This window comes from Antennarius striatus, chromosome 1 (assembly GCF_040054535.1).
Source record: "Antennarius striatus isolate MH-2024 chromosome 1, ASM4005453v1, whole genome shotgun sequence".
In the NCBI taxonomy this organism is placed as follows: Eukaryota; Metazoa; Chordata; class Actinopteri; order Lophiiformes; family Antennariidae; genus Antennarius; species Antennarius striatus.
Window position 1 is genome coordinate 17,548,718 of NC_090776.1, and position 22,383 is coordinate 17,571,100.

Genomic DNA, 22,383 nt, shown 5'->3' on the forward strand with positions numbered 1-22,383 from the left:
TCCAATCAACGAATCCGTTTGTTGAGCTCGACCAATGGTGGCAGCGGTTATTACGTGGTGCGTGGCTGCAGGAAGTCATGCCTTTACTTTCAAAACACTGGAAGCGTAAACTCATTGAGCTAGAGGGTGAGTAACGTTTCGTCATTTAAGCCACTTGTTCCACGTATCCTGTTCACGTTAATGTGTGCTGACGTACTCTGGCAATGGCCGAATGATTATTGATGCACCTAATATCTGGCTTTGACCATGACGTTGTCGGTTCAATTCTTTCTTTATTTTTCTTCAGCAACCACAGCATAGCACATTTCTTTAAGTTAATACTCTATTGTAACATGTTTTTCGCACAACAGGATTCTATTCTATTCTATTCTATTCTATTCTATTCTATTCTATTCTATTCTATTCTATTCGAGAAGATACATTGGTGCATTCGAGAAGATACATTCTCCAATGTTATCGCAAAAGAGGACAACATAAGAATAAACCCTGTCTGTCTGTCTTGTCTGTCCGTCCGTCCGTAATTATTTCCTTTGTTCTGCTGCTTCGGTGCATAATTTACAAATACTGAATCGTTTAGTACTAATCTGCTAATTTCCATCTTAATTCCATGGTTTTATATCATATTGGAATAACCAAGTAAATGATTGAAGAAGAAAGTCCACTTTATTATCCCCTACGGGGATAATAACTTTATTATACAGTAACATGCATATACAGTATGTGTTACATCACCATACATACATGGATTGTTGTGTACAGGCCCCTGAAACAGAACACACTAGGGGCCTGTGGGCATGCAATTAATAAACATCAACTGTATAGGGTGAGGCAGAGTGAGGAATCGTGCCCACACTGTTTATTGTTTATTGTAGTTTTATGGTGAAGGTGAACAACTCTATGACATACTGTTCACCACTTTCTATTTCATGTTCAGCACATTCACACCTTAAAAATATTCTTTATTTTGCTACTGTGAGGGATTTTTGTATACATGTCATAGTTACATTTCCATGCAACATTATATGTGACTTGGATTCAGGGTGATCCACAATGTTATTGCTGTCAGTTCAATATCATATTTTCATTAAAGTTTAAGCCATGTACAGTAGAGAGATAGTGAATATATTGGTAGAAGGATGCTGAGTTTTGAACTGCCAGGCAGGAGGCCTAGAGGAAGACCAGAGAGGAGGTTTATGGATGTAGTGAAAGAGGACATGGATGTAGTTGGTGTGAGAGAAGAGGATGCAGAAGAAAGGGTTAGATGGAGGACACTGATTTGCTGTGGCAACACCTGAAGGGAAAAACCGAAAGAAGAAGAAAAAGATTAACGTTTAAGCCTAATTAAGACACAAAATCAAGTACAGTTAAACCAGTACAGTACTATACAATCCAGTTAGAAGAAGTGAATGTGTTGTTGTTTTTTCCCCTGTGTTTTGTGTTTTCCTGAAGGCTCCAACTTTAGTAACTAAAATTCTTTGAGCTCATTTATGGAATTGCAGCAGAGCTTTAGCAACAAACTTTGGAATGTAATGTGGCACTCTGCTAGGCACCTAATGGATTTTTTTCATGGGAGACATTTTGACATGATGTAAATAATAAAATACATTGTGGATAAATCCCATTTAGCTACTTTGGACATTGTGACTCTGCAGTTGGCAAGCTGGCAATCTGTCAAACTGACATTGAAGTGCTTGAACAGAACAGAGCCATTATTATTGTTATTAGTACTGTTTTTCTTACTGTGACGAGTCAAAATGTTGTGTGAATACCGCCACTGAATTTGGAAACCTTTTTTTCACATATCTCAAATACTCTGAATGTTCTGTCAAATTAAGCGAAGCACTAGGGCGAGGGCTAATTGCTTTTGTGCTGTAGAATGTCTACTGTTAATACTGATTGACTGATGAGAGATCTGTGTAGTCTGTAAGACAAGAGTAGAAGAAAAAATGTTTGTGTGGCATGGAGAGGCCAGAGGCAGCACAAGATCACAGGATACTTTACACACCCTAGAGGAAGCAATAGCCCAACTGCTCACTTTACGAAGGCTCTCAGCAGAGGCAGTCCTGCTGTTTTGACAGCACTGTTGAGATTTATATGTGCTGACAGGAGACCAAGGGAATATATTAACTGACAACACTGGGCATTGTGGAAAGCCTATGAGACAAATAAAGATCTGCTGACTGACCTGCATCTCAGAAAGAGGAAAGCCTGCTTTAGCAGAGCAACATGCAGCATGCACGAATGTTGTGCTGTGGAAACGTTGTCTATATCTATAGTACGTATAGCAGATTCGTTGTAGAAAAAAAAGAGGAAAGCACACACTTTTTTTCCATGTGTCATCTGTGCATGTGTTTTCCTTGTTTTCCTTTTTGTCTTTGTCTTTTATCAGTCACTGTATCTGATTGAGCTATATAATGGCAGTAGTCATAACATGTCAGACCTTTCCTGGCCAGGTTGTTTTGGTTACTTCTGTCTAATTTTGCCATTGCTGTGTAGTTACAAGAAGCAGCAGCCTTTTTGTGTCTGGGCGATGCTAGATATTTGTCAGCATGCGACATATATTTATTTTCATAGTATTTAATATAAAGTAATATTTTCAGGGCACAAGTTCAATAAGGTTAAGATGGGTTTGCAGCCATTTTAAAGATCAGGTGTTTTCCATGTATTTAGCATTACATATTTTGAAGACTTTTTGCATATGTTGTATGAAATGCAGCAAGCATTTTTAGTTTGATCTATTGGATAGAAGAAGTGGTCAATGAAAAAACACAAAATTCATATTTGAAGTCAGAGGAAAAACATTGTTTAGAATTACTGTATAGGTTTACTTTTAGATTGAGGTATCTATCATTAGCTCATGTTAAAATACATCAGTCTGTCATGGGTTGCTGTGTGCAAAACACAAATGCCATTGTCAGTCCGACACAACACTAGATAAGATCTCTCAATTCTCTCAGCACCAGGCCACCACCACAAATTCGCTTGTGTTTAATACAATAAGGCTTAGTGGTTGATTTTTTTCTCTCCATTCTTTCTAATTGCCTGGGGACTCTGTCAACCCACACTTCCTTTCAATTCATAGCAGTTGTATTCATATCACTTGGCTATTATTTGCTCTGGCTGACCCATTGATTGCAGGTTTAAATCCGCAGCTCCTCAAATAGTAACGTCACCCAGCTATTTCACAGCTGTGTTGCTGTTAGCAACAATGAAAGAGCAATATGGAGATCAGTTGCTTCAATTACGTCTTTGGTAGAAGGCAGATCTAAAGATGGGCCCAGACAAAAGTGATCTGTGACTGGGACTTCTACATCTGTCACTCTCCATCCAGCCAGGTGCCTGTGTCTAAATCTGCAGGATTATCTCTGATTGGACTGATAGTTGATGCAGACCCCCTGGTTGGGTAACCTCCTCCATTTTATAGCTCATATTAAGATCAAATCTAGCTCCGTGCAATAGGATGAATGCCCCACCCTCCCCTGCCTTATGCTGCCCACAAGAGAACATCAAAGGTGTGATTCATCCACTCTCCGATGCTTCCTTCTTCATCCAGACTCCCTTCCATCTGGGATCCTTAGGGAGAAGAAGGATATCTGACAAGGGGCTTGTAAGCCTCATTCCCCCCCTGTAGCCCAGTGCTCCCTCAGCCCATGTTTTCCTAATTTAGTTGTGTAAGGAGTCCACAGCAAGACCCTTGTGCTCTGTTTGGATTGCAATTCTCTTTGTGACTCTAATAGACAGGCCATGTTTATCAATTAACACTACTCAGCCAGTGGCAGGTTCAAATCCCTTGAGACCTCCAGTACTAATTCCTTATTTGAATATTTCCTTATGGAGCCAATAAAGTGTGTTTAAATTGGGGATCAATTTTGACAAACAAGGTTTTTTGATCTGTTTTAATTTTTATATTTTTTCTGATTCATTTAGGGTTTTTTTTTCATTTCTGGATATCCATAAATGTATTTCAGCAGAACTGGCTGGGTATCTTCAACAGAAAAATGTCAACAATAAAATTTTTATGCTTATTTGACGCAGAAGGTTTCATTATGTCATTAATTATGAAATAGGAAAGATCTCCGCATTATTTGCTTTTAATTTGCAGTATTCAATAAATATCATACATGATGATGCGCTTGGTATTTACAATTTCCCCAAATATTAGAGTATTACATCATGGCTCCTGTGGAAGCGTCACATTTGGTGATAAAGGAACAGTAACAACTTGCCTAGTGCTTATCAATTTTTGAGAAACTCAGACATCTTAGACATGTCATAGTGATATGTCAATGCACATAAAATGTACACCAGTCACATTTTATGTCTGTGGTGACCCAAATTGTTTACTCAAAAATGATTTTGACAGTTGCACAGCTGCAGTGACAGGTAGTTGATGTTTGGTATGTCAAAGAAAAAAATAATTTTGTCTTATCTCCTTGAGATTGCTTTTCCCTGTGAAAAACAGGGCTCCCCCCTAAGAGGATCACAGAGCTAAACACACAATGATGTGTTTCCATTGGTGGCTATTCATTCGGGATCCCCTTCTTTTCCCGACTGTAGTGTTGCGCTGCAGCCACAGGAGGCCGATGGCCACAGATGGCTCTGCAGAGAGGGCTGCCCTGACTTTCTTTGTTTTCACATGAACATGTTTGGCGTGTAATCCTGGATTAGCGGAGAGACTTTGTGTTAATTTACAGATTTAATACAGTATTCAATTAATATTGTTACTCCTCAGCACACACATGGGTTGTTTACCAGTTGTTGCCTGACTCTGCTCAGGGGAATTTATATGTAACAGAGATCCAGTCCAAAGCTTCAGTGGATGTCCACCTCATACTGACTCCCAAAGGCTACACTGCTGCCCATACATGCTCTTTCTATAAAACATATTGTCTGTGCACATTCACAACACACGCACACACACACACACACACACACACGCACACGCACACGCACACACACACACGCATTCAATATCAATGACAGAGGGTGCCTCTAAAAACCAGGCGACTGCATATGGACTCTCTTGATATCAGTCACTGGCTGTGTGATCTTGTTATGCAAAGTCCCTTAATCCCTACCTATGATGAATACACGCTGGAATGGAGCAAAGCTTGGCGGGGGTGTCCACTGTGCTTTGCGAATGAGTGATAGCAAAGAGATTCTTGATCCCCTCTCCAGCAGAAGGGAGAGCACATGTGAGATCATGTCTGTAGGAGAATTACAGTACAGCAGTGACAGAGATGCTGGTGGAAGCGATTTAGAGCAAGACAAATAGACTTGAACATGTTGCCCTGAGATTCACATTAACCTTTAGACCATTTGCTTCCCAACAGAGGAATTAAAGGGCCAGAGATGTTATAGTACCACCTGTAGGAGGATTGAGTTCATAGCTCCTGTGGAACTGAAAGAGATCTGAACGGGCTGTGACTGGAAAGAGGCGCATCATTCGGGCACTGAGGACGTATCAGCAGTATGCTCCCCTCCACCTGCTCAGGCGTTGTCATTCATAGTGGTGTCCACAAGATGAGGGTTGCGTGGGGTGACAAGGAAACAGAGGGAAGAGTGGAAGAGTAGCACACAAGGAGGCAAAAAGATGGAGTCAGTTGGTCTTGTTCAGATGAGAGATGAAATTGCCAACGAGACAAACCATTGTAGAGCTGAAAGAATAGATAGATGGTTTAATAGAAGGAATATAGCTGACATGAATAGAGCATTGTGCGTGTGTTTCTGTGTGTGTATAAGAAGAATAAAGGGGGGGGGGGGTAATGGGATTAGGGGTAACACCTTTGGCAGGGCTGGGAGAGCCACCTGACACCCAGTCTGCTGGGGACATGGGGAGTAAGGGGGTGAAGGTGGTGGGGCAAGGGAGAAATTGGGGGTCTAATCCGTGTCCATCTTTGGGAAGTCATTCCCAGAGCTCTGAGGATTTGGGGCTTTGGTTTCCGCTCTGCTTGCTTTGGTTAATAATACCCTGGGAGGGAGAGCAGACATGGAGAGAGGAATAGGGGGAAAAAACCCCAGAAGGAATAGGGGCAACAGATAAAGATTTCTTTACCCTGCAGTGGACCGGCGGGACAGAAGGCTGAGCTAATGTTTGAAGTGAAGAGAATCAAAGTCGAGGTGTATCTATTGTTTTTTAAACACTTTTCTTTCTATGTGTGCATATGCATGTGTGTGTCGAGGTACACCTGCATACATACACTGTGCACGAAAGTGTGTAAAGATTGACTTAGTTTCCTACATCCATCCAACAGGTTGCAGCTTCAGTTAAAGTCAATAACCTGAGTGAGGCTTAGCTGTTTGCTCAGAAGACACACTGATTGACCTCGTGTGTTTTTGTGCGACACGGTGTTTGCCAGGCATTTGTGTGTGCGCTGTGAGTGTCTTTGTGTTTCTATGGTGCTGACAGGAGTTGATAACTGCTCTAATGATTGTGGAGCAGCACAGTGTCACGGACTAGCTGCAGACGGGCCGGAGCTGCTCGACTGGATGTGTCACAGCTTCTGTGTTTGTCCATCACCTGAGCGCAAGGTGTTGATTGGTCAATCCTACATGGGATCAAAGTTCAGGCCAGTTCTCTGTTGTAAACTGGCCACTCATCCTCTGAGAATGAAACACTAGGGAATGTGCCATTTTAGCAGTAGGCCAACTGTGACAACCCTGTTCACACCTCTAAGAATTAAACTGTGAATAGGCTTTTTTTTCCCAGAGATCCTGTGAAAGACATACTGTAAGCCTACCATAAATGGATCCGTCACTGCACCACTCCCTCAGCACTGTATATGTAGAGCCACTGATTACTAACCACACCTGACTTTGTGTTGTGTTATGTTCTCTAGGTGGAGATGTTGCGCACAATGCTGGGGAAAACCTTGGGCTTTGTGGGCTATGCTGTCCAGTATGGCTGCATTGCACATTGTGCATTTGAATACATTGGAGAATTTGTGGTGGTTTGTATATTATAAGAATAAGAATAATAAATATTTTCTTCACAGAGTGTATTCACAGAAAATAATTTTTTTTGTTTCTTTCAGTGTTCTGGCCCATCCATGGAGCCCACCATTGATAACAAAGATATTGTCTTCTCTGAACGCATGAGTCGTCATCTTTGCAAAATTCAAAAGTAAGTTTTTTATAGAGTGGATTAAAAAAAAGAACACAATTGGAAATGTGTTTATATAGCTCACAATTAATGTTTATGTTCATGCAAAAAAAGGTTACCTCCCTGTGGTGGTGTTGCATTCATATGTGATATGAACATTTTTCTGTTCTCAATCAGTCAAAGGTCACACATTTACAAATTAATAAATTTTTTAATTGTTTCTTCTTAGGGGTGATATAGTAATTGCAAAGAGTCCATATGACCCAAATATAAACATATGTAAAAGGGTGATTGGACTGGAGAACGACAAAGTGTGCACAAGCGGACCATGGGCTCTCATCAAGACTCACACTTATGTAAGTATATTTACATCTTTCCAGGCTATATTTGTTTTACTGTTTACTTCCAACAACCACAGCTCACACTTTTTGTGAAAGAAAAAAAAAAGAAAGATACAGTAGTGAATGAATGAAGAACGTGTTTGTAAACACTTTCACAAAATCTTATCTCGCATAATGCAAAACCATCTCTCAGTCTTTTGTTATTCTTTGTATCAGGCCTATATAATATAATGGTTGTTTACATTTTAGACCGCACACATCCATTTTCTGTTGTTGGTCAAAATATCAGCTTTCGACAACACCTATATTTCCTCAGAACAGTGATAAAACCAGAGAGTGAGCAGGGGTTCTGCTGCTGAAACCACCGTCATTGCTTTTCTATTACTACTCTCCCCAACGCCCACAGCTCAGGCCTGCAATCTTTCTGAAGCCTGTTAGAGTTAGTGCCAGGCGAATGGACAGACTGATGGGTGGGCGTGTGTGTGTGTGTGTGTGTGTATGTGAGTGTATGTGTGTGTGTGTTAATGTGTATCTGTGTATGTCTGCAAACCACAAGTTGTCTTTATGATGTATGTTTTTGAAATGTATTTTATGTATTATTTTATAGACTATTGGCAGACTGTTGAATGAGTTCAGCAGAGCTCAGTGTAAGGCCAAACCTGTAAGCATCGTTCAACAAATCAAATAGGAAATAATGCACAGAGCTGAACTTGTGATGGAAGACACCTTTGCATTGTGAGTCAAGGTCCCAGGATGTAGTAAGATAAGTTTCAGTATGAATCATTTCTTGACTCACCGCTGCACAGAGACCTATTTTATCTAAGTTTGTCAGGTTTAGGATAAAGCATAAAGATTTCAGTTCATCTTGGAGGATATTTTTCTTAATACTGCCAGAGCAATCAATGGACGGTGATATCTTGGTGAAATATTGTATGTTTCTTTATCTATAAATCATACCAGGATAGACAAGCAAAAAAGTGTCTGTCTGTATCCCCTTAATTTTATTATGGCAGCTTGACTGGAGGCAATAGTTAAGTCTATTAAATGTAAAACAGAAAAACAATTACCCATGCTTAAAACATTAGGAAAAGTCTTCTGATTTTTGCTGCTGAAAAAAGTAAGAAGATAAAACATCTTAAGGTGAAAAAGCACTGATTCCAGATATTGTGGTATTTTATTTATTCGAAAAATTTATTTCAAGCACAGTAAAATAGTGACGGCTCAAAAAAATGCAAAAATACACCTTGTCAGTTTTTGGGATTTCATAGATGAAGGGAATTGATCTTTTGATGCACTCGTAGGTACTTAGCCTATCTTTTTTTTATTTTGGCATCACTGTTTTTTTCTTTTAATTCATGCAGTAAAATATACGCTTCCCCTTTCTAATTCTTAAAATCCCAGGAGCAAGCTCATTTTCTTTATGTGTCAGCATAACTGAGAAAATACCCACTGTTCAAATAAATGTTTGTTGGCCTCCCTTAGGGAGTTTCTTTTCCCTTTTAGGGTGTGTGTGTTTGTGTATGACTATTAGGATGGTGTGAGGCATTATGGGAGGAGCTGCAAAGATGAATTTTGGAAGGCGGTGTTAGATCCTGTCATCACCTTTTTTTTTTTTTTTTTTGTTCTGACAGACAAGCAGATCCTTTCCACCCTCAGACAACCAACAGCAGACTAATTGCCCTGTCACCTTTTAGGAATCGTTTCTATGTTTGAGCTATCATGTCAAAACAATGACACTTGATCCCTAATATTATAGCAACGTGCATGAAGGGGAGACAGGCTGACATACCCGCTGACATACCCAGAGAGAGATTAAATGTCCCCGTATGTTCTGCTCTTTGCAATAAAGATAAAGAGAGTAATCTGGTGACAGATAAACTCGAAAAGCCTGTGCATATTTAAGCCAAGCGTAATTCATAATCATGTTAATGTAATGAGAACTGTAATGATACCGCTGTTAAACGACGCTGCTCTACCTTGAGTGGAGGCTCCAGTTTCTCTGCTTCTTGATGCGTCTCTAACAGGTATACGGTGGCTGGTTTTGACACAGCCTACAACCACAGGATGAGTGTAGTCCCTGCCGTCCATCACAATGAAGTCCTCATTCTTTGCAGTTGGAAACGACTCCATATCTGAACACTGCAACTTTTTATGGTTTACCCGCTTAAAGACATTTACGCTAATGGTCTGATAGCAACTCACAGCTGCTTGACACAGCATGAAAAAACAATCAAAGTTGGAGCTTTATCCGGCTACTCCAATGCTTTGTATCAACATAGTTCTAGATTGGAGCTTTGCCTTGTACTTACTGTGTCTTTTCTTTTGTCACACCTGTGACTTGTAGACTTGTAAATTTGAGGCATCAAAAAGTTGTTACGTCAGGTTTTATTGATCAGATTAATTGACCTTTGTAGTGATTTTTCTCAGGCTGGCTTGAGTTAAAAACAAAACTCAGCCTGAAGTTTGTGTGGTTTGCTCATCACTAGGATGAAGTCAAAAGACATGATGCTTTCTTTGATAAATAGATGATGATGAGAAATAGGGATTTCTGGTTTGGCAGATGACAAACGGTGATGTTTCTCTTTCTCGTGCTTGGGAGCCAGCATATGTTATCGTGTTAATGAGGTGTAATGGTGGGAATCCAGCATGCTGACATATGGTTCTCAGATGACTCCTTTAATGATATTCATTTGTGTCGTCATTATTCACTGAGTTGTTTACCTCATGTTAGGTCAACATGTCACTGGCTCTTGATTATGTCACATCATCTGTCTCAATTATGGAATATGAAACAAATTGCAGCATCTCCGATCGGAGATCCGGCTGATTGGAACGTAGGAGAAGTGACGAAACTTCAGTACGGATGATATTTGTTCTTTATGTTTGTTTTTTTATTTCCATCAGAGGACTTTTGCCGTTAAAAAGTTAGGCAACACAAAAATAGACTCATGAATTGTGATGCCCATTATGACAATATAATGTGTTGTTGATCCTGTCTGCACATATAGGGGGGACAGCACACTTAATTAGGGCCTTGACAAGCCTACTCTCCTAAAGTGATGAGATTAATCATAATTGGTGTCACTGTGAATTAGGGCCCGCTTGGATGACCGCCCCACTGGCAGGTTGGACCGCGGTGGAGACCCTTGGACACTGCTGCTAGCCGTAGCTTAGCCCTCTCCAACTCACTCCTTCCCCCTCTCTGTTTCTGTCTCTTCCTTTCTCCCTCTCTCCCTAGCTATCTCAGGCCCCTCTCTTACGTCTCTTTCCCTGGGTAAGCAGGGCGCCGATTCAGCCAACAGCCTAATGACCCTGCTTGAAGTTCTTCTAAATCCTACCGACCCTGCCTGTTACCCATGACCCCACTGCGGGGTTAAAGAAGGACTGGCAGGTTGATGTTAAGATAGGGCAAGGAGTGAGGGATGGCGTAGACAAATGCAGTAAGATTGAGTAACGGGGTTAAGGTGGAATCTGACCACACTAGAGGTCAACTCACTTTTACATCAGTTCTGTCGTTTTAGTCCAGAATTGTCTTACATTGATTATTGAGGGTAAAACAGTACATCTTATCACTGTGTTTCCTGCCCTCTCTTGTTTGTGTCTGCTTTTAGGTTCCAAAAGGCCATGTATGGCTAGAAGGGGATAACCTTAGGAATTCCAGTGATTCGAGGAACTATGGCCCAATTCCCTATGCCCTCATCCAAGGGCGTGTTTGCTTGAAGGTACCACATGATTTTTTAAGAAGAAATATGTTAAGCAGAATTTAAAAAAAATAGTAGAATTAATAGAATAGAATAGAATTATTTTTTTCAGTTTGGTACTAAGCCATCCATTATGGTTTTTTTTCTTTGTGTTTTTATTTTGTTATTGACTGGGTATGCTTGAGTCCAGGGTGGACATATTAAGCACAATTGAGTGACGAGAGTCAGTTGGAAGTTCAAAGCAAGTGTGTCTGATTGACCAAAGCCTCGGCAACATATTGTCTAGCTTTCCATTCTGCTGTGTTGTCATGTCACTGGATGTCATAGCAGCCACAACCCTGGAAACAGGTCAGCCAGCCTTCTGTCCATGTGATTGGACAGCGGCACTCCACTGGAGGCCCTATTAGGACAGCTGATAAAATAACAAGATCTCCTATGAAGTCAAACACATCATTAAAAGCCACATTAGCAAATGTGTCCAAGAAATGTGATATAGTGTGTACATAATGGTGAGTTCTTTCTTTTACACCATTGTTAGTCTTACCTCTCTTTTAACCTATTGTTTCTTTACAACCTTTGTCCCACACAGCTCTGGCCACTGCATAGCATCGGGACCCTCAGTGAAAGCCCAAACAGACGGATCATTAAAACTCAGAGTGACTCAAACACAGATTGACTCATTAACTTTATTTGCAACATACATTATTTTAATAATTTTCAAATAAAGGTGATATTTATTTAAAATTTTATTCTGAGAAATGGTTATTGATTGTGATTGGCCTTAGGTCTTGTATTTACAGTTTTCCTCTTGAATATTCTAACAGTTGCTAACTGTGCAGGATCAGCCTTGTACGGCTGGAAAGTAAAGTTGTGTCAGTGGTCTGCAGGACAGTGACAGAGAGGTTCTGCCCTTCAAAGACAAAATACAGTATTTGCAAATCTAGCAAAATTCCCTCTTTTGGGTCAGATGGAAGGTGTAATGTGATCTCTGCAATTAGTTATAGGGTTCTTCTTCCACTTCAGTATTTTTATTGATATTTTTATGCTTACACTTAAAAGCAGAATGAGCTGTTTTTGCCTTTATGACTTATTTTTTTACACAAACCACAATTTGGCTTATTGGGAACGAAGAGGCTCAAAAGATATGCACAACATGGTTTGTGGTGGGGATTGTGTACCTACTGTGGGTAAAATAATTGTAGATTAAAGATACACAAACAAAAGTTCATATTATTTATTTGATATTATAGATTTTACAATAAATGACTTACGTACATACATGTCTATATACTGTGGAACCTCTACTTACGAAATTAATTGGTTCCGGAAGAAATTACGTAAGTAGAAAATTCCATAAGTAGAGACGCATTTTCCATGCAAATGCCCTAATCCGTTCCAAGCCCCCCAAAATTCTGACATAAATGTTTTATAAAGCATAAAAAGGCATCAAGACATGTAACAAATACATGTTACGATTAGATTATTACGCAATAAATGAGAGTCGTTCATAACGTAAAAAACAAAGAATAGAGTAAAGAATAAAAATGATGGTCATTTGCCTTTTAACTGCTGTCCTCATTATTTTTTGCCCTCTTCGGTTCATGCGCTCCTGCCTCACCATGCCAAACAAGAGTGAATTCCAGTCCTCCTTTTGAACTTCTCCAACCACCCACGCCATTCCTTAAACTCCTTAAACTTCCTTTTATTTTAATAACGTGGCGATTGTAGATGCATTACGGCCATATTCTTTGGCAAGATCAACCAAACGCATCCCTTTTTCATGCTTTTCTATTATCTCTTGCTTTGTTTGTATGGACAAAAAAACTCTTTTCTTCGTCTTTTCCTCTTTTCTCCGTCACCAATTAATTTCGTAAGTAGAGGTACCACTGTATTTTTACTTTACGTAAGTAGAAATTTCTTTCGGTAACTAGAGGCAATAATTTCCTGCTGAGAAATTTCGGAAGTAGAAAATTTCGGAAGTAGAAACATTCACAAGTAGAAGTACCACTGTACACGGTTACTTGTGGTTCAATTTGTCTTTTTTGTGCTGAAAACTCATCTAAAGCATGTATTCAGAGGGTGTTTGTGGTTAACATATGCTTTAAACAGGGATATCTAAAATTGTACATATTCATCAAAGGCAGATTGTCATATCGTAAACAAAACATTATTAATATCATGTTTACCCTTTCTTAGTATTATGGTAAAACAAAAGATTGTCTTACAGTTTAATATTTCATCAGGCTGCCAAGGCAATGTAAAAAATATTAACATTTTCCATTTAACCATACAATATTAATAAGCACTTAGTAAGGCCTCGCTCACTACTGAATGAATTGTGTGTGTGCGTGTGTCCAAACCGGAGTCTCACACTCAATATGTTACATGCACGCAAGACAGCACTATTGTCAGCTTTCTGGAACCAAACAACGTACAAGTTGTTTTCCTCATGGAGGTAAATGTTGAAGAGAAAAAAAGTAAACATAACTACTGTAGTCTTTTCCTTAAGATACCTGCATTCTCCATCACACCTATGCTTCTGACTGGATCTTTATGGGAGCAGTGTGGCATAGCGTAGAGGGGTAAAAAGAGAGCATTGGTTCATGTTAAGCTTTAAGAAAAACAATTACATCTATAATTGGAATAAAACATGGGCCAAAGTTATTCTGCTTATTTTGTATTGTGCTGTCAGGAATTTTTTTTTCTGTACCGGAATACAGAGCAAAGAGCAGACGGGAAGTGACTGGAAATGACTGTAAAATATAGGTTACTTTTTAAATAATGCCGATGGATTTTATTATCACTGTATCTGTTTTCATTTATTAACTTGCCATTCAAGCGTAAAGTCTGATGAACCTACATTATGTTATAGGTAGATGTGGAAATTAAATGATAAAATACTGGCCATTTACACTAAAATAATTAAGTGTAAATAATGCTGTTTCAACTTAAATTTTAAACATAAGTACTCACAGTAAAATGGTTTTGTCTGTCACTACAGAGCCCAGAGAAGCAACATAGTGACTTCATTGGAGTAACAGTCATATAGATGTCTGACTGGAGAGAGGTGGTGGTGGTGGTGGGGTGTTATAACAGTTTAAAATCAAATCATCATCCTGACTCTCACAGAAAGCACTACGCTGCTGCACATTTCTAAATTCTGATTTTCTTGCTCAGACTTTTGTGGACAGAAAAATAGCAGCACATTCATTCTGAGCCACTGAAGCTCAGCTGGTCATTCTCTGGGGCAGAGAGGGACTCTTCTCCTTAGAACTCCCCAGGGGGAAGTGAGTTCCAGGCAGCCGTGGGTCCCTGTCCAGCTGCTTCATGTGTGTAGAGGGGGCCAGAGGGTCACAGACAAGGCTCCCTGTGACACTGAATTATCTGCCTGAGTGTGATTGTGCCTGCTGGGAGGGATTCTTAAGTTTGTGTGTATGTATGCATTATAAAAAAAAAAAAAAAAAAAAAAATATATTCATGCAGGGAAACGCTTCAAGCACATCTTTTTTCTCAAGGTTTTAATATTCATCTGCTGCGTGTCAACATGGTGCCAGTGTTCAGATGAAATGCTGACGCAAGTAGTCGTAGAAGGCAGCTTTAAAGATCCTTTCCCATAGAGGGAGCTCTGACCATGTACTGTTGGAACTTCAGTAGAGGTTGTAAACTGATTTACGTAATTTTACCTCAGGTAAAACATCTGCACTCTTATTTTCCCTTTAAAAGGACAGAGGTCCATTTATCACTGAATGAACGTCACAAATCTGATCATTCTCCACAGATACCCAAACTGGAGCCATCGTTTAGACACATACATCCCTTATGGTGCCTTTTTCATCCATTCTTTGACTTGTGACACGAGACCAGAGTTTCAGAAAGATGACTGGGCAGAGGTGTGTATCATGTATCATTGCCATGCTAAGTAAGCAAAATGCTGTGATTGAGGCAGGAAGAGATAGGGATTGGAAGAAACGAACAACGGACAGCTGTGCTGAGCTTTGCATCACCACAGATTCAGGCCGTGGGCTGTCAGCAGGGTTGAGGTGTGTCTTCTGCCTGTTAGAGGAGAGGGGAACAGAACCGAAGTGTATTGTCATCATGTTGCTACAGGGCATGAATCCACTGGTGATTCTAGACTCAGGGGAGGCCCAAGGAAGTGAAATACCATCACTACCATCACTGATGAGAGTTGGGAGAGGCTTGTGCTTTTCCCATTTGCTTTTCCACAAGGTATCTTGATAATTCTACACTAGACAATTCAAAATGTGTGCAAATGGATCTGAATGTGTAAGATTACAATGCAGTATAATATGGACAAATATGTATCATGTCATGGTATGATATGGAAGGGGGCAGAGATATGGTGACACCAGCTGTATTCAACTGAGATAATGTAGATTTAGAGCCTTTCTAATGGATTTTGTGTGTTTGTATTACAAAGGTAGATGAATAATAGGACCCACCACATTTGTGGCAAAAACTCAGAAGTGACTAACAACAAACACGATACTCCAGATGCTTTAATCTGAGTACAAAAGGGTTACAAGGAATTACTTGGAATCACGCCATTTCACATGCAGCAGATCTGATTTAAAGCAACATCATAATGTTTTCAAAACGTGGCTCTTTTTCTCTTAAAAAATATTTTCAGAGATTGGAAGAACTTTCTGACCTTTTCTGAACTATGCTTTTCAAGTTGTCAATTTTTCCTTTTGTTGCCGATCTGTCACATATCCTTATAATATCACTTTATGCTATGATATGCTTACAGTAGTGTTATAACAGTAGCACAGTAAATTACTCAAAGAAGACATGAAGTTGATGAACAGCACCTGCAGATTTGTTTCCTTGGACTTGTTTTTAAATTTTTAAGCAAAACCACATTTTTGCAAAACAAGTATTAATAATGGATTTGATTATAGCCGATGGTGCATTTCGTAATTACTTTGTTCTGGGATAAATGTTAATTTGCATGAGCGCGGTAAGCCTCAACATATTGTGTCAGTTCATTTAGCAACAGGGTAACTGAAGGGTATGAAAGCTGGTGTTAGCTAAGGCTTGTAATAGATTTTCAAACACAACAGGGAAGGCTGGTACCCCAAAATTATAGATAACGATAAAAATATAGTTGGGTAAAAGGTAAAAATTTTGAAATGCAACAAATAGTGAGAGGTAGAGATTGGTAATCATAGTTTTTTCATGATGAACCCATGTCTATAAATAATAGAAATGCTGTACTATTATTATTATTATTGTAGAAATGCTACCCAGTAGTTACATAAAGGCTTTCTCTGTCCCTTCCAAAAGTTCAAAGTGATGTTTGTTCTCAGCATGTCAAACACAGGCTTACCTTGGAAACAAAAAAAGTACCTATACGTACATGTGCACTGTAAAATACGGTAAGGATACAACACATGATTAGTCACACTGCATACTGAATACACAAGTATTGTGCAGTTTATGTTGCCCCAATTTTAGACTGGGCATTAAAATCTTTTCAATGAGCATTTTTGTTAGTGTTTTGCTCAGGGAAGATAATAATATAAAACTAATAAAAATAGCAAGTCACTATTATAATTCTCAGTAGCGTCAATATAGTCTCCTTAGTTACTGAATCTTATTAAACTAGCATGAAAAAAGTTAAGCAACCACAAGATGAAATACAGCAGAAGGCGGGACGAGTTGCCACAGAGAATTGGAGAAGAGAATAGTTGAATATTGGAGCAGAGACAGAAAGATAAGGCTTGATGCCTCAGTTCAAATCAGGTTAATAGAATCCTTAAAAAGTGCAGAGGCTTGTGAAAGAGGAGAACTAGAGGTATGAGCACAGAGTGACAGTTTATTTGTTTTTGTATCCATGATCAAGAATTTTCAAGTGAAATAACACAGCAGTGTTACATCCACATCAAGATATCGCAATTACAGCGGCCTGCAAGCAGAAGCATCACCATCTTAAACACGCGCACACGCACGCACACACACACACACACACACACACACACACACACACACACACACACACACACACACACACACACACACACACACACACATTCAAGCAAGCAGGAGGTCAGACATGAAGAGCAACACGGTCCTTATCAAAAACAAACTTCTTCTTGCCAAATACTTTAAATCAAAGTTATGTCAACTGCCCTTTGAAATGAATGTGTCAGTACTCCATTTCTCTTTGACCATTTCTATTCTGTTGTTACATCCTGTTGTCATCTCCTTTTCCTTTTCAGTCCCTCCGTCTTCCACTAGTGTTGCTTTTAGCAGATAAGGGAATTGCTGCTTTCATTGATGGATTCTTTCATTATCCCACTTTAATCAAGCCTGTTAGTACTTCTTAATTAAGACATCACAGATGCATTTGATCACTCTAGCTTTTTTGTCTTGTCTGTGTGTGTGTGTGTGTGTGTGTGTGTGTGTGTGTGTGTGTGTGTGTACGCGTGTGTCTGTGTGAGTTAGGGGAGTAAAAAGAGCATGAAAAGAAATGTGGAGTGTGGATACTCTACCAGTGGCTGCTCTGCATGTGAAGATGACTGAACAGCTTCAATCGGGTTAGATCCACCTCCTCCAGCTCTGCTCTGCCAGCCCTTGAGGCCTGCGGTGTGTACATCTCCCAAGCCATCAGGTGTCAACCTCCAGAGATCCATACTAGACAGATGGTATTGGAGGCTGTGTAGGATGGCTATCGAGCTCCCTACCATCAGTTTGTTGTGATGATCACACACAACATGTTGTCAATACTTACAGTCCACTAATCAAAGAGAGGGAGGAAAAACAACGTAACACAAAGACTATTTAGCAGCCAAAACTTAACTTTTCTGTGATTTCATTGAATAACTTTGACTTTAAACAACTTCTAATCACCAAAAGTAGCAATTTTATTTGGATTAATGAAAGAATGGATAGAATCAATAGGATGATGGGGGCGAGGAGCATTAACCTATCTGTGGCCTTGGTGTTTGCCGTCCTAAGGGCAGTCAACACTGGTGGTGCTCTAATGGTATGGGTGAGGGAGATTATGAATGTGTAAGTAGTGTATATATATGTGTGTGTGTGTGTGTGTGTGTGTGTGTGTGTGTGTGTGTGTGTGTGTGTGTGTGTGTGTAAAGATGGTACATTCAATGCTGCCCATACAGAACACTCACGTTGGGTCCTAATGGAAGACTATGGGCCCTTTATCCTCAGGCGAGGAGTGACGCATGTTGGAGCGAATGGAGAGGAGGGGGATGGCAGAAGCCTTAGTCTGACAGGCCTGACCTATATCCTATTTTGCTTAATAGAGACAGTCAGAGAGTAATTGCCAGTTACACACTTGCAGTTTGCGGTGCTCTCTTTCTACACAGTGTTGTCTATTGTCAAAAAGAGTAGTGATCAAGGGTGTAGAGTTTCCCCTCTCTTCAGTTTCTTCAGGAAATTATTTTATCACCTTTAGAAAAAACTCAAGCTAATAAGACACACATTATCTCCATCTCTGTCATTAGCAAGATCATAAGTCTTATGGCTGTGCGTATTTGTCTCAATTATTCAGTCACTTGATGTGTGTGTGTATGTGTTCACTTGCACATGAATGTGCAAGTTCACTTGCGAGTCAGAGATCAAGGTACATTTTGTGGATCTGCGTGTGTGTTTGTGTACATGGTTCACCTGGCATGTCCTGGGCCCTGTTGTGGGATACACAGCCCTATCCACTTGGTTTACTGATAGGGGGGCTGTTCGGCTTCCAGACAATTTAGCAAGGGAAACCTTGTGCAACAAACATAAACAGACACGGGCCGATCCGGGCAATGGTGGAGAAAGCAAACACAAAGAAGCACACAAACACTGATTGCAACACACATGTTGTAGATATGCAAACAAAAGACATAGCAATTATGGTGCATGAAGGCCACACATGAGTACATACCACACGGATCAGAATAGAAAAGAAGACTTACTTGACTCCTAACTTGGGTGATTCTTTGCTATCGATCTGAGTCATATCCCTGTACTCCCACATGACTGCTCTATCTGCTCCTCCATTATATAATTAAAAGTTCTCCTCTTGCGATTAAAGCTTGCTGCTTCTCTTGAAGACCCCTGTTTGTTTGCTCTTGAGGTAGAGGAGGGCAAGGACCAAAGAAAGGAAGAAAAGACAGCAAAAAGAAAGGGCGGTCAGCGTAGAACACAACTTAGATCCTTAGAGTGAGGGAATGGGTCCTAGTGATGATTGAGAGCTGGCATGGTGAAGCAGAGATTTGCGTGCGTGTGTGTTTGTGTTCCTCTTCAGTCACTGTAGTTCAAAAGCTGAACTGGGTCCAAGAGTTGGTAATGATGCAGTCGACCACAACAGACTACAATAACCAACAGTCTATGGCTGGCCAATTACTGTCCACTGCAATTATATTTCCAATTCAGAGGTAACACGGGAAAGTGGCCCAACTCAACTAATCATTTCGGGCAATTACTTTTAAAACTAATTACAATGTCAGGTTTTAGTTGTGCGTGCCTGAGCTTTGGGTAGGTTTTTGTTTGTGTTTTTGTTGCAGTTTTCACTTTGTCAAATGCGCAAACTTGACAGGAGTGAGCAGAAAGAGAGGGCGATATCAGCGACAGTGTGAGCTAAACACCAACAGCCATGACTTGAAAGACTCGGTCATTATGGGGCTCTGCTTAGTTGTGGGGAATCCATTGTGGAAGGGAAGATGCAGAATTCATTCTGCTGATGCAATAAAGAGGGAGAGATGAGAAGTGAAAGAGACCCATTGTCATATATCATCAACAGTCTGGTTCCATCTGGGAAAAAAAGGTAATAGAAGACAAATTGAATAAAGAAATTAAGGATTACTGTAAAGTGAATTAATCTGTAAATTTGAGATTAGAAGATATTTTTTAGACGTAAGGCTTGTCAAATCATTCAATATTTCTGTTCAATGAGTACAACTTGATGCGTATCTGGATTTTCTTTCTAGGAATTTATTAAAACCTCTTTTAAATTTACATTTAGACAATAATGACTGAGATGAATGACACTAAAACAGTGTTCCTTTTATTTGACCATCAGTGATTATTAAATGTGTTGTTTGATTGTCATTATCAATAATATTTGTTAAAAATAATATAATAATAATAATCAGCAAAAGTCTGGTAGACGGCCTCTAATCAGTGGCAGGCCATGCATTTCACACTTTGGACTTCAGTGATACTCTCCTTAGTTCAATGGGAATAAATACATCCCCTAATACTGTAAGCAGCTCTTATCACTGCCATCAATGCAGTGTTCAGGACTGAGGTGTTTATAACTTCTCTCAAATGGGACAAAAACCGGCGTCAGCCCCACTCCTTTTATTGCCACTTGCACAGAAGAACCCAGCGGCCACACCTTTTATAGACATCACACAACTACGTCACAGAACAAAACTGACTGAAATGACCATCATTTATGACACCAGAGCTAGAGAAATGAAATACAGACATACACAACTACACTACTAGATGTTGCATCACCTCTATCATGTATAAAACAGGCTATTTTCCAGCAGGGACACAAGTCTTTTTGTGTATTTCCACTACAATGTCACAGCTGAGCAAATGTCCACAATATTTACACACACTGCAAAAATTTTTTTTTTCATTTTTAGTACATTTGTCATTTTATTTTGTTATAATTTATTTCATATAAATGAAATTGAATTACAAGAACATTAAATATGAAAACTTAGATTAATGAAATGCGGGTACTCACCTAAACAGCTGCTAGAAAAGGTTAGCTAGAACAGGTTAGCTCGTTCAGGTGTTGGAGACTTGACTCACTAGAGCTTCTCTTCAAATAGCGCCGCCGTCTCAGAGTGAGTATTCAGTCACAGGACAGATACATGTCAGGACAACGTGGGCTAGCTAGCAGGTCTGAGAAGGCCAACTTCTGATCTGATTGGCTATCGCATCTGTCTATTAACTATATGTTCCCTTTCACTCACAGTGCAGGGAGACCTGCATTCTAGATTCTGAAGGTCCTGGGCAGATTTCATTCAACCTGGCAACACAAGCTAGCCGAGCTCTGATTGGATAAAACCTCTCTAACCCAAAAATAGAACACTGACCCAGTGTTGGCCTATATCCTAATGTATAATTATATATTTACTAGTGGGAACCCATGGAAATTCTACAATAAAACAATAATATCAGACTTCGTTTGTTTTTTTCTTCGCCGTCACAAGAAAACAAACCTTTGTGTCCGACGAAGCTGTAACATCTCTGTGTGTGTGGGATGGATGAATGTGACGACCGCTTCGGTGTTACGGTCTGGCCATCCGGGTAGACGCCGATTTTGTGTGTTCAGTCCTGGTGAATAAAGAATCGCTGTTCCCCACACGACAACGTGAGGTCTGTCACAATCAAAGAATATAAACCGCTATGTTTGACGAAGCCAAAACGGCTCCATAAGTCAGAGACATGAACAAATGTGAAAACCAGAGCTAACTCGGCTAGCGGCCCAAACTTCTAGGTAGATGCCGGAAATGTGACAGCATGAGGTCTTCAAGTGAGCTTATTCAAGCATATAGGTGGGGGATACATACACTCAACAAAAATATAAACGCAACACTTTTGTTTTTGCTCCCATTTTTCATGAGATGGACTTAAAGATCTATGATTCATTCCAGATACACATTATTACCATTTCTCTCAAACATTGTTCACAAATCTGTCTAAATGTGTGATAGTGAGCACTTCAGCTTTGCTGAGATAATCCATCCCACCTCACAGGTATGCCACATCAAGATGCTGATCTGACATCATGATTAGTGCACAGGTGTACCTTATACTGCTCACAATAAAAGGCCACCCTGAAATGTGCAATTTGTTTGTTTTTTTTTGCTTTATTGGGGGTCTGGGGACTCAGAACCAGTCAGTATCTGGTGTGACCACCATTTGCCTCATGCAGTGCAACACATCTTCTTCGCATAGAGTTTATCAGATTGTCAATTGTGGCCTGTGGAATGTTGGTCCACTCCTCTTCAATGGCTGTGCAAAGTTGCTGGATATTAGTGGGAACTGGTACACACTGTCGTATACGCCGGTCAAGCACATCCCAAACATGCTCAATAGGTGACATGTACGGTGAGTAAGCTGGCCATGCAAGAACTGGGACATTTTCAGTTTCCAAGAATTGTGTACAGATCCTAGCAACATGGGGCCGTGCATTATCTTGCTGAAACATGAGGTGATGTTCATGGATGTATGGCACAACAATGGGCCT

At 40.0% G+C, this 22,383-nt stretch overlaps 1 protein-coding gene and 1 long non-coding RNA gene across 2 annotated transcripts; one reads left to right on the forward strand and one right to left on the reverse strand.

Moving 5' to 3' along the window:
- Positions 1-39: 39 nt before the first annotated feature.
- Positions 40-11,893, forward strand: immp1l (inner mitochondrial membrane peptidase subunit 1). Its single transcript, XM_068322262.1, has 6 exons — positions 40-126; positions 6,840-6,950; positions 7,035-7,123; positions 7,332-7,458; positions 11,055-11,165; positions 11,734-11,893. The coding sequence occupies exons 2-6, from the start codon at positions 6,846-6,848 to the stop codon at positions 11,818-11,820; spliced, it is 519 nt and encodes a 172-aa protein (XP_068178363.1). The 5' UTR covers positions 40-126; positions 6,840-6,845; the 3' UTR covers positions 11,821-11,893.
- LOC137600568 (uncharacterized) lies at positions 11,813-21,237 on the reverse strand. Its single transcript, XR_011036955.1, has 2 exons — positions 17,657-21,237; positions 11,813-15,197 (listed from the first exon to the last, which is right to left on the reverse strand). It is a non-coding gene; the product is annotated as an uncharacterized lncRNA (long non-coding RNA).
- Between the last annotated feature and the right edge of the window lie 1,146 nt (positions 21,238-22,383).

Coding starts and splice junctions, on each gene's coding strand:
- immp1l (XM_068322262.1), top strand. CDS start 6,846: ATGTTGCGCACAATGCTGGGGAAAACCTTGGGCTTTGTGGGCTATGCT. Junction 6,951..7,034: donor ACATTGGAGAATTTGTGGTG/GTTTGTATATTA, acceptor TGTTTCTTTCAG/TGTTCTGGCCCATCCATGGA. Junction 7,459..11,054: donor TCATCAAGACTCACACTTAT/GTAAGTATATTT, acceptor GTCTGCTTTTAG/GTTCCAAAAGGCCATGTATG.